This window comes from Heterodontus francisci, chromosome 21 (assembly GCF_036365525.1).
Source record: "Heterodontus francisci isolate sHetFra1 chromosome 21, sHetFra1.hap1, whole genome shotgun sequence".
NCBI classification, from domain to species: Eukaryota; Metazoa; Chordata; class Chondrichthyes; order Heterodontiformes; family Heterodontidae; genus Heterodontus; species Heterodontus francisci.
In genome coordinates, this window is record NC_090391.1 from 42,245,790 (window position 1) to 42,258,997 (window position 13,208).

The 13,208-nt window shown below is 43.6% G+C and overlaps 1 protein-coding gene across 1 annotated transcript; it reads right to left on the bottom strand.

Moving 5' to 3' along the window:
• Nucleotides 1–9,174: 9,174 nt before the first annotated feature.
• On the bottom strand, nucleotides 9,175–12,945 carry LOC137381097 (probable G-protein coupled receptor 139). The gene is made up of 3 exons (XM_068053486.1): nucleotides 12,819–12,945; nucleotides 12,002–12,040; nucleotides 9,175–10,076 (listed from the first exon to the last, which is right to left on the bottom strand). The coding sequence occupies exons 1-3, from the start codon at nucleotides 12,943–12,945 to the stop codon at nucleotides 9,175–9,177; spliced, it is 1,068 nt and encodes a 355-aa protein (XP_067909587.1).
• Between the last annotated feature and the right edge of the window lie 263 nt (nucleotides 12,946–13,208).

Sequence of the window (13,208 nt, forward strand, 5' to 3'; positions counted from 1 at the left end):
ATTCATTTAACGCTTCCCCTATCTCCTCTGATTCCGCACACAACTTCCCACTACTATCCTTGATTGGCCCTGTTCGAACTCTTATCATTCGTTTATTCCTGATATACCGATAGAAAGCCTTAGGGTTTTCTTTGATCCTATCCGCCAATGACTTCTCGTGTCCTCTCCTTGCTCTTCTTAGCCCTCCCTTTAGATCCTTCCTGGCTAGCTTGTAACTCTCAAGCGCCCTAACTGAGCCTTCACGTCTCATCCTAACATAAGCCGCCCTCTTCCTCTTGACAAGCGCTTCAACTTCTTGAGTAAACCACGGCTCCCTCGCTCGACAACTTCCTCCCTGCCTGACTGGTACATACTTATCAAGGACACGCATTAGCTGCTCCTTGAATAAGCTCCACATTTCGTTTGTGCCCATCCCCTGCAGTTTCCTTCCCCATCCTACACATCCTGAATCTTGCCTAATCGCGTCATAATTTCCTTTCCCCCAGCTATAATTCTTGCCCTGCGGTATATACCTGTCCCTGCCCATCGCTAAGGTAAACCTAACCGAATTGTGATCACTATCGCCAAAGTGCTCACCTACATCTAAATCAAACACCTGGCCGGGTTCATTACCCAGTACCAAATCCAATGTGGCATCGCCCCTGGTTGGCCTGTCCACATACTGTGTCAGAAAACCCTCCTGCACACACTGGACAAAAACAGACCCATCTAAAGTACTCGAACTATAGTATTTCCAGTCAATATTTGGAAAGTTAAAGTCCCCCATAACCACTACCCTGTTACTCTCGCTCCTGTCGAGAATCATCTTCGCTATCCTTTCCTCTACATCTCTGGAACTATTCGGAGGTCTATAGAAAACTCCCAACAGGGTGACCTCTCCTCTCCTGTTTCTAACCTCGGCCCATACTACCTCAGTAGACGAGTCCTCAAACGTCCTTTCTGCTGCTGTAATACTTTCCTTGATTAACAATGCCACACCCCCCCCCCCCTCTTTTACCCTCTTCTCTGTTCTTTCTGAAACATCTAAATCCCGGAACCTGCAACATCCATTCCTGCCCCTGCTCTACCCATGTCTCCGAAATGGCCACAACATCAGGATCCCAGGTACCAACCCATGCTGCAAGCTCACCCACCTTATTCCGGAGTCTCCTGGCGTTGAAGTAGACACACTTTAAACCAAGTTCTTGCTTGCCAGTGCCCTCTTGCGTCCCTGTAACCTTATCCCCTACCTCACTACTCTCAACAGCCTGTACACTGGAACTACAATTTAGGTTCCCATTCCCCTGCTGAATTAGTTTAAACCCCCCCGAAGAGCACTAACAAATCTCCCCCCCCAGGATATTGGTACCCCTCTGGTTCAGGTGAAGACCATCCTGTTTGTAGAGGTCCCACCTACCCCAGAAAGAGCCCCAATTATCCAGGAAACCAAAACCCTCCCTCCTACACCATCCCTGCAGCCACGTGTTCAACTCCTCTCTCTCCCTATTCCTCTCTTCGCTAGCACGTGGCACAAGCAACAACCCAGAGATAACAACTCTGGTTGTTCTCGCTCTAAGCTTCCACCCTAGCTCCCTGAATTTCTGCCTTAAATCCCCATCTCTCTTCCTACCTATGTCGTTGGTGCCTATGTGGACCACGACTTGGGGGTGCTCCCCCTCCCCCTTAAGGATCCCAAAAACACGATCGGAGACATCACGTACCCTGGCACCTGGGAGGCAACACACCAACCGTGAGTCTCTCTCGTTCCCACAGAACCTCCTATCTGTTCCCCTAACTATGGAGTCCCCAATGACTAATGCTCTGCTCCTCTTCCCTTTTCCCTTCTGAGCAACAGGGACAGACTCTGTGCCAGAGACCTGCACCCCATTGCTTACCCCTGGTAAGTCGTCCCCCCCAACAGTATCCAAAACGGTATACCTGTTGTTGAGGGAAACGGCCACAGGGGATCCCTGCACTGCCTGATGGTTCCCTTTCCTTCCCCTGACGGTATCTTCTCGTAACTCTCCCACATTTTGTGAAACTCCCTTAGTTTTTCGGTACCCCACTTAAAGCCTTCAAATCCGCTTGCCAACTGAATAATCCATTATATTCCCTCACAGCACTGTGGAATGCTTCCCTTGCGAATTCACTGAGAAACACTGATAACATGAGCAATGTGCATTTGGGAAGCCATCCTTCAGGCTACTGTGTGTGGAAACGCCGCAATTAACAGTACCTGTAAGAAAGTGAAGAGTGAACATGTGTCTGAGAAAAGCTGAGCAAAGGGATGTCTGGAGCTGCGAAGATGAGGCAGGTTTTGTGTTTTCATTGATACTGCTGCGAAATCCGAAATTTTAAAACAGAGAAATGATGCAAACTTTGGTGAAATCAGGCAGCATCTGTGCAGAGATACTTCTTTCACCAGGATGCCATTGGCCACTTGGAATGAGAATTCAGGCAGCTCAGACCTTCCTCTATCAACACCTCTGTGAAGAAACAGTTTGGGTGGAAATTATGACTGTGCTGATTTGAGCAAAATGATTGAGACCGCTCTGCAAAGCACCCAAACTGCGGATTGTGGAAGGCTGGGACTCAGATGTTGGACTCTTGGATTTGTTAAAGAAAGGGGAAAAACACATCTAGTCTGAAATACAATTACAATGCTTGTGGAATTCTGAGCCATGCATGCAGAGAGTAATGGATTAATGGTCCGCTGCTTTAACCTCTCGGTTACTTCATCCCGTGAACAGAGCTCACAATGTTCTCTTAATTCCTGCTTTCTCACTGCAAATCACTCCACTCAGATGATAAACAGCAAGAATGACAGCTTTCACCCACCGGGCAACAGCATCAACACTGATTTGGGCCCAGCGTGGTGGCGGAACTGAGCGGCCAAAGGCGCTGGATTTAGGCTCGAATTTCTTCCAAGCTCAAAACCATCAATGCTGTTATTGGCGTTGTATTGCCAGAAAAACTGCTGAGAAGAGAAAATTGAAATGAAAGCATTTGACTGCAAAACTTTCAGCATTGTGGGCAGAGTTTCTGGAGTAATGCTCTTTATCAAATATATCTTCCTTTCACCAGCATTGCAATGGCCTGTTTAAGACTACCACAGCGGATTTTCGCAGGCTGTGACCGTACAATGGTTAAAACTCTGCACAACAGTGTCAATTCAAATCTGTAACAAGGCTTATCTTGCTTTCTGTCTTAAGCAGCTGCCACACCTGCTAATAGAACTGTAACAAAAAACAAACATCACTCCATGTAAATGCATTTGTTCTCGATGTTCAAAACCCATTGTTCTCCTTTTACATCCTCGCACTTACACATATCTGTAGTTCCCTGTCCATCATGCAAACCTACCTCTTCCCCCAGCTTATTCTCCTGTCCAGTTTTAATACTGATCTGCTTACATTTCATTGACATTTTACTACGACCGAGCTGACTCTAACTTTCATTGTCATTGTGTTACACCACTTACCTTGCTCTGCTGCTACAGCTGCTCCTGGGGGGATATGTTCTATTTCCATCAATGTTTCTTTGTGCCTTGAACTCAGTCATTATTCTGAGTGTCAGCGGCCGATTTGTTCTCATAATGTTCTTGGAGAATCTTCTGATCCAGGGGATGCTCACAACGATGCAGATTTTTATCTATACGGAGTTGGCGCTTTTCTTTGAGCAGTCGATGTGAGTAAGGGAAGGGGAGCGCTACATATCAACCTGGAGTAGTGCATTAATGGTTTAGCCATGTGTTCTTAAATCAGCAAATCCATGAGGAAATTTGGCAGACGTTTTCCAAATCGAGAATTTATTTATTTGTTTTATTTAGGGATGCAGCACTGAAACAGACCCTTCAGCCCACCGAGCCTGTGCCGACCAACAGCCACCCATTCATACTAATCCTTCATTAATCCCATATTCTCTACCACATCCCCACAATTCTCCTACCACCTACCTACTCCAGGGGGAATTTATCAACCTGCAAGTCTTTGGAGGTGGGAGGAAACCGGAACACCCGGTGGAAACCCAGGCAGACACAGGGAGAACTTGCAAACCCCGCACAGGCAGTACCCAGGTCGCTGGAGCTGTGCGGCTGCAACGCTAAACATTATGCCACTGTGCCGCCCATTTTCCCAGTGTAAACCCTTTCCTGGCAGAAGGGAAGGTAACCAGAGGAGAGATATTTATGATGACTGGCAACCGAACCAGGAGCTACATAGAGATTTTTATTTGTTTTTAGACAGTGGGCTATTAGGCTGTTGAACGTGCTGTCTGCAAGGTTGATGGTTTTAAATTGAATATCAATATTCAAAATAGAATTGTTTAAATACTGCAAGGCAAACACAAAATAGAGCTAATGGGAAAGAGTGCAGGGATTAATTGAGTAGCTCTTCCAAAGAGCTAGCACAGGCTCTATGTTAAAAAGCTACTTTACTAAATGCTTCTTTCAGTGCCTCAGATTGTTAATGTCTAGTTTTGGCTGTCATTAACACATCCGAGTTTAACGTGCTCAGTCTGCATCTTACTTCACGTCAGCCTTACTTAAGGTGAATAGCAGAGCATTTCCGTTACGTTTCTCCTCAAACAGAACATATTATGACCACTCATTGCTTGCTGCTTATTTGATGTCAGAATATTAATTAATTCTGTCTCGTTACTCATTACAAATTTTAGTTTAGCCTGTTCTCTTGTCGTTTCTGAAGCATGTTCTTTCAGGAAACTGACCTCGATTCACTGCAAAAATCATCTGTCTTTAGAGAAATTATCAGCACCTGCAATCGATTTTGAAATAGCTGATTTCTGTCTTGAACGGGAAATACAGCCTGTCTTATGGTGAAAAGGGGCAGTTGTTCTCAGGTGATTCTGATATCATAGTCTCTGAGAAAATGTTGCTCTTTGTGATTTTTCAGAAGTCGCTGCCAGCCCACTTTCTGAGAGTGTCCATTCCAAACTCGAAATCCAATTCAAATCAAATTTCCACGGTTGCATTTGAAATAGTAACATCTCCCCGTTGGGGAATTAAATGCCGCTTTGAACAGAGACAGTTGACAGTAAATTTGATAGAGATGTCTCAAAACACCAATTGTTTTCACAGAGTGAATAAGGGGATACTATTTCCACAGGTAGGATAACTCCTAACTGGAGGACACCGATGCAAAGGTACCAGACATGACATGACAAAACTGTTTTTAACCACCTGAGTTCGTATGTTCCTGAATGCAGTGTCTCAATGTGTGGTGGGATCATATTCGCTCTACCTTGATCACCTTATCTGACTCATTTTTTGCAGCTGTCCAGGTAAGACATGTGTGGAACGAATCTGTACAATAGTGTAACAATTATATTTACATTTCTCGACCTATTCTGTATTTCCAGCACCCTACTGGATTTCTGGAGCACCAGCAGAATTTTCAATTGATTTCTCGAACACAATTGGTTTCTTCAAAACAGCGGATTTCTCCCGTTCCAATTGCTTTCTGTAAACATAATTGATTTCGCACGTCCAAGTGATCTACAGAAACCCATTCTTTCTCCAATATTTTTGGTTCCCAATCGATTTCTTAAGTACCAATAGACATAAAGAAGCCTGATGCTATTTTCGCAGTAGATATCTGGAATCTCATTTTTTTTGGTCCTGATTGATTTGATTTCTGGAAAACAACAAATGGTTTCTCCCATTCCAATCGATATATAGAATCCCGATGGTTCTATTCCTGTTCTCATAAATTTCTGGAATCATAACGGATTTCTCCCATTGCAACACATTTGAGCATCAACAATTAATTTCTCCTATCCCACTTTATTTACCGAAAATGCTGCCAAGAATGGCAGAAATGAGCTATTGACCATCAAATTCTCTTTGAGTTTGTCGCGGTCTGTTGCAGTCCGTTGTACGATGTAATGAGAGGTGGAATAGGCTGTTCGGTGTCCTTGAAACTTACAGACGTGTCAGAGCTCACAGGCGATAGACATCGAAAAACTTAATTTGTTTATAATTTTAAATCAATGTTTACAATATCTGAACAGGTTTTATGTAATCAGTCCTGCAAACTGTGCTTAAAACACATGATGGGAATTAACACAGAGAATGTAATGGATTGAGTGAATTAAACCTTGAAATGCGAGCTACTGTAGAGAGAATATTGTGTTGATTTTGTAATTCTATGATATTGCACACAGAAAATGAAATAATGTCATCTGTTTAAAGTAAATGGATGGAAGTTTATTATTGTGAGATAATACACAGTAGGAATGCACATATTGTCCAGTTATGTCAAACGTCAGAGATAAAACTGGGCTGAGTCTGAAAGTGTTTCAGATCCAGTGTTTAGTTTCTATCTCGCCAATTAGCATTTTTAATATTCAATGTGAATCAAAAATGAAACATAGCACGAAAACACAGAAAGGGACTGTGCAGTGGGATCTACTGTGTAACAGAGAAGAAGGGTTAAGAATACATTCTGATTGATTTCACAAGACTGAAGTTCACTAGTAAAGTTACACATTGGACATAACAGCAGTTTAAACTCCTGCATTAAATGCGAACACGATCAGTTACACAAGACTGGGTGGGATTATTGCTCATCCGACACGCATAAACTTTAGAATTGACATAAAAGCCTAAAGTGTATTAACCAGGGAAGACAATAAACTGCCTGCTTGTTTCATCTGTTGAATACTCAGCCAGCCAACACATATAGTCTTTGCACTCTGTGGGTTAAACTGACTTTCTGACACTGCCTTTATCATCTCTAATTATCTATGTCTGTCTCTCATTGTCTCTGTTTCTCTGAGTGTATGTTGTTTGCTCTGTCCGTTTTCTGCACGTCTTTTTCTTCTGTCTGTTATACCCAGAGATAGTATGTAGATGACAAACAGGAGAGGGCCATAGATAGTTCCTTGGGGGACACCAGGGCTAACACTGTGGGAACAGGAAAAGAAGCCTTTGCAAGTGATACAATGGCTATGATTAGCTAGATAAGAATGGAACCAGGCGAGAGAAGCATCAGCCAGCTTGATGACAGTGAAGAGCCGTTGGAGGAAGATGGTGTGGTTTCCATGCCAAATGCCATAACAGCCTCCACAATTCCGGTTAGAGTTTATGTATCCCCCAACATATTGGGTCGCATTCAGAAGGCAGATGGGTCCTCGCCACGCCATTTTGCTTGGGTTGGGACAGGTGGATACTGGTCTTCCCAAGCAGAGGACAATTAAGAACCTTAGGTTGCCTCCATCAGCCGTGACATCGCCTAATTATACGGCGCACCTTCCCTGCAGGCATCGGGGACACTCCTCTGGTGGATATCTGTGGCCAACAGAGGAAACCCATGGGAAAAAGCTCAATATTTAGTTTAGTTTAGTTTAGAGATACAGCACTGAAACAGGCCCTTCGGCCCACCGAGTCTGTGCCGACCATCAACCACCCATTTATACTAATCCGACACTAATACCATATTCCTACCACATCCCCACCTGTCCTTATATTTCCCTACCACCTACCTATACTAGGGGCAATTTATAATGGCCAATTAACCTGCAAGTCTTTGGCATGTGGGAGGACACTGGAGGCATGTGGGAGGACACCGGAGCACCCGGAGGAAACCGACGCAAACACATGGAGAACTTGCAAATTCCACACAGGCAGTACCCAGAATTGAACCCGGTTCGCTAGAGCTGTGAGGCTGCAGTGCTAACCACTGCGCCACTGTGCCGCCCTTAACTCCTCCCTTATCCTTTATTCTCACTCCACTACACCCCCTCCCCAATCCCCCACCCTTGTCGGGGCCAGACAGATGCCCCAGAGACCCGGCCTCACTTACCAGAGGTTCGAGGCTCCAATGCTGGACCTGTCCCAAGGCCTCTTCAGTACCAGCATTGACCGCCACTGGGGCTGTCAATAACGTTGGGACACTGGCCGTATGATTGTCCCCCAATTCTTTGAGGTGGGTACCTCCGTCTTCAAATGGATGGAGATCCCTGCGCCGGGCACTTAAGTGGTTCAACAATGTAAGCTCGCGCCTGGGGTCCGGGAGGCTGTGGGGACGATCGTTGGTGGTCGGGATTTGAATGGGGGAGGACTCGGAAAGGCCATAGCTGTGTTCGCCCTGCCTTTTCCTCCTGGCACCAGGAATCGCATTGGTGCCAACAGATTCCAACCCTTCAGACGCCATTCTGTGTATGAAATATTCTGAGATATTTCCATGTTCAAAGAGGTTGTATGCATGCAACTTAAAGAAAGAAATAATTGCTTTCTGCAGCAAACAATGTGCGCCTCTTCCTGGGTTTTGAGGTGTTAATATTTCGGTCCTTCATGCTCCTGCTCTGTCGAACGCCACTTCTCTTTGTTTGACTTCTTTTTTCCACATTTATCTGCTCTGTTCTCTCTCTTTGTATTTAATATTTAATTCGTTCTGCTAGTCATGCTCACTTATTGTTTTTATTGTTTGATTTTCACTCTCTTTCCTCATTCATGCCTTTACTTTCCTGGGTGACTTACTCATCCTCCATCTTATATTATTTAGTATTTCACGGGACGTGGGTTTCGCTTGCAGCTCTAGCCTTTGCTGACAATCCCCAATTGTCCTTGACAACTGAATGGCTTGCTCAGGCATTTCAGAGAACAGTTAAGTCAAACAGATTGCCGAAGATTTGGATTCATATGCAGGAATGATCGGATAAGGAAGGGAGATTTCATTTCCCAAAGGGAATTAGAAAACCAAATGGATTCTAACGACAGTTGATGGTAGTTTCATGGCACTATTACTGAGACAAGCCTTTGATTCCACATTTTTCTGAATCACTTGAATTTGAATTCCACCAGCAGCTGTGGGGTGATTTGAACCCGTGTTCCCAAGACATTAGCATGGACCTCTGGATTATTAACGCAGTGACTTAACCAGTACACCACCCTGTCACTTTGCCATCAAGCCAACAGAAGCTTCTTTGATTCAGAGCTGCTTCAGATGATGTTCAGCTGTGCTCTTTAGCACCGTCATTTTTGAGAAAGAATGCCTGTGTCTTCTGCAAAGATAACCAGTCTCATTAGGTCGGATGTTTAATAACATATTACAAAATGAGCTTTACAATCATCTCAGGGATCTATTCTGTGAATAGAAAATGGTCCGCCCTGCAATGAGTTAGGCTATGCCGACTGGAATGAATTTTAGTGCTGGAACTTGAAAACCCTTGCTTTATCTATGATTTAACGAATTTCACAATTAGATTTAGTGGGTATAGCAGGGCCTTCTTCAGCTCCTCTCTGAATTTAGTCTGGGTCACAGTGTAAATACACGTGTTGGTGCAGGAACTCAGAAGCTGCAGCATACCACCTGCTTTTTGTGTGATAAAATGAGGGTCATTGATAGAGAAATTATATTGTTTTGTAATTCGCTTATAAATGTTAAATACAACCTGCGTTATCCATAAAAGTATGAAACTTCCAGATATACTAAATAGCAAAATGATGGATTTCCTACGATTCGCCATCTCAGGGTCATTTGGCTTCTCTCCAGTGCTGAGGCCCCGAAGTCCCCTGCGGCCTCTACTGGCCGTTAAAATACGTCTGACTGTCAGAACATTGATTAGCAGAATCAGAAAGAACGGGACACAAGGTGTTAAAATGCGGTGAAACAGCACAAAACTGGTCCATGCAGGGGAAGTACTGAAGCTCTGTTTCGTGATACAGCCCCAAGGAACACTATTAATTATATATTTAGGTTCATATATAAAGTACCAGGGAACACTTTCTAAAGAGCACAGCACAATCACTGTTCCGATAACAATGGCCGCTGTTCTCTCAGTGCAAAATCTTGTCTTCAACTTCTCACAACTAATGGTCACAAATCGATCAAAGGTGAAAGCGACTGTCAGCCATACCGAAACCATTGTGATTGCAAAGATCAGGAAAACAATTGAACTGCAGATGGGAGTAAGGGACAGGAATGAATCTGGGAAATAATTCACTGGAAGCCTCCTCAATATGGGATCTGTAATAATGACCAGGAGATCAGCCACTGCCATTCCCACCAGGTAGCGAGTGATACATTTGGAGAGACCGCACTTTCCTCGGGACAGGATCAGAATCGCCAACAGGTTAACTGAAAGAGATAGAAAGGGAAACAGAGAAATTATTGATCAGAGATCAAACTAAAGCAGCAGTTCGACAGGATCCTGTGTGAAATTTACAGCCTTGTTGCAGATTCCAGCACTTTCGGGCAGGGAATTCTTCTGAGAGCAATTATCAACTATTGATTGGAAAATTGATTTGAAAACAAAAATGCAGGCGAATGAAAATGAGCATTGGACGCAGTGGAAGGGCTTAGGAAAGAATCTAATTGTTTAAATCCAGATTAGCCTCCAGACCAATGGCCGAGAGGGGACAGGGGAGCTGTTTTTGTTTTATTTGTTAAGAGAGCCAACAGAGGCTGTCTCAAAAGCTGAAAAGGTCGAGAGCCGCTGCGCTGCGTTTCAGAATTTAGATCAGGAGGAAGAGACCGATGGAGGCTGAACCAGTGAGTGGATTGGTGGGAGACAACGAAAAGGACATTTGAGAACTGGAGGGGAGGCAGGTCCTGAAGGGTTTGGAAAGCGAACAAAGTGAAGTAAACATTTCAGTTGGTAAATAACTGGTTCCATTTAGTTATTTAGTCAGTTGAGAAATAATGACGTGGATGTCTCTCTCTCTCTCTCTCTCTCTCTCTCTCTCGCTCGCTCTCTCTCTCTCTCTCTCTCTCTCTCTCTCTCTCTCTCCCATCTGGTCATTAATGGCACATCACAGAAAATGATTGCAGTGTGTGCATCTTTGATGTACTATTATTTAGTGTTAGTTTGCATAGAATGCAGCGAGCAAAGATATAATTAGTTTAAGAGTTCCGAATAAACTACTGTATGCACACATACTGAAAGTTGTTTGACCTCATCGTGTACACATCACTCAAATAACCCAGGACATTCATTTACGAGTTAGGATGGACCGTCATTCCCACAACTTGCACTGTTAACTCTATCTGCAATACAAAGAATACGCAAAACCGAGTGCCTCTTCCAGACGGAACACACAAAATTGAAATTTCATCTCTCATAATTTGTAAGTTCAGAGTAAAACTGTGGGTTTGTTCAACAAACAAATATAGATCAACACTAGGTTTTATAATCTGCAATTAACTAGAAGGGCTCGTGATTCCAACAAATCCAGTCCAAACTGATGCAACATAAAACCAGTACATTTATTATTATAGTAAATTCAAGCAGCTGTAAATGAATTCAACCGCAGTGAATCAGTGAAGGAGATGTTAAAGTGTGAGCAACAAACTCACTTCAGTTGCCAGACCTCTGAAGCAGCGTTAGATTCCCATAAGGACATATTTTATAACAGTCATTTCCAACAAAATATTGAAATCCCAGTGAGACCGACACATGATGCTGGGGAAGGAGGACAATGTGCTGCCTCCTTGTAAGACTGTTACTGTGAGCTGTGTCGTTATAAATCAACGAAATCCACAACTTGAAACTGTTGACAACCCCTGATGGTGCGATAACTGGTCTTAAAACGTTGGTGGGAAACACAGACTACTCTGTACAGCATTGTTCCCCATATTTAAGGAGGAATATGCATGCATTGAGCGAACTTCAGGGACGTTTCACTAGGTTAACGCCTGGTGTTAAAGGGGCTGTCTTATCAGGAAACTTTGAGCAGTTTGGACCTAGATACATCAGAGTTTCGAAGCATGGGAGAAATGGAGAAATCCCGATCATTTAGAATCTGAGGGCATTCTATCATCAGACAGTGCATTCAGTACAGTGCATCATCCAATACTAATGCAAGCATTTGATGTACAAATATAATCACAGTCATTATGCTTCTGCTACAACACCAAATGAGCGGAGCCTTCAGACATCCCATCATCAACTGACCGAACCGAACAGACAACTGTGTTAAACATTCAGCAAGTAAAACATTATCAAGTACAACAGTCGATTTAATATTGATTTGCAACATTAACAGCTGGAGATAGCAGCTTACCGGGAACTCCAATGGCTGCTCGAATGGGATAGTAAATATCTTCAATTTGAAATATTACCGGATATACCACTTATGTGAGAAGCACCAACTGTGTTCTTCTGAAACCCACAGCTCCGGTAGTCACTCTGAGCTGATACATATTAATAGGCCCTGATTTATAAAGGGATAAGTCTCCACTAACATGGTTATACCCCTGAACATTGCGATTAGAGACAGTTATTTGAACAAACACAATACAGCAGCTTTATCTGCGATGTTAATAAAATGGTGCATACAACATAAATATCTCAAAGTCCAGCAAAATATCTTAATCATACCTCTCTTGGGCATCAGGCTGAAACATGCAATCATACAAGACAGATCCCACAATGATGAGCGGCTTCTCATGAGGTTTCATGTCATTGTAGTCATGAAGTTCACTCCTTACGATTCATTTAAAAATGAAACGGAATTCTCCACATTATACACTGACTCCAGGGACACAAGGAGTTAAAATGTAAATTTTGACACGAGGACAGTTACATCCATGTTCAGGATTGCAGCTGAGAACTTACTATGGATGGTATTAGGGACAGACTGTCAACGTTCTCCATTGACATTCCTCTCTCTCTTATTTTATTGCAAATATTTATCAGTTCATTCTACAGTGGCTAAACGTTTTAGTAAAACTAGAAGTGGGCCAGAGCCTGACACTATTCCTCCTGTTCACTACTCATTGACAATCCAACATCCATCTTCCTTCTATCCAAAACTCTTCCGTACATCTCCATCCCCCAAAACGTCCGGCTGATTTGACAATGCAATGGTTTTCAGAGACCCGCATTTGATTTCAATCCGCTCAATGGCTCAAATTTAAAATTCTCTTCCTCCGCTTCAAATCTCTTTGTGGTCTCAAAATTCACCATCTCCACCCATTCCTCCAAACCGCCATCAAACTCGCCCATGAACTCTCCATACCTCTGATATTGGCCACTTTTGGTGGGACTGCACTTTCTTGGTTCCCTCTTACCAATACGAAAACCTGCAATGAATTCCCTCCACCTCCCAGCACTATTGATTCACTTGTGCCTGAACTTTCGATTTTCCTCCTCCTCGTCCACATCTACATCTTTCCCAATGTCAATAGCAACTACAGACATGAAGTCAGCTTCCACATGTGTGCTGACAACACCATGGTCCAGCTCTCCACCATCTCTCTCGACCCTCC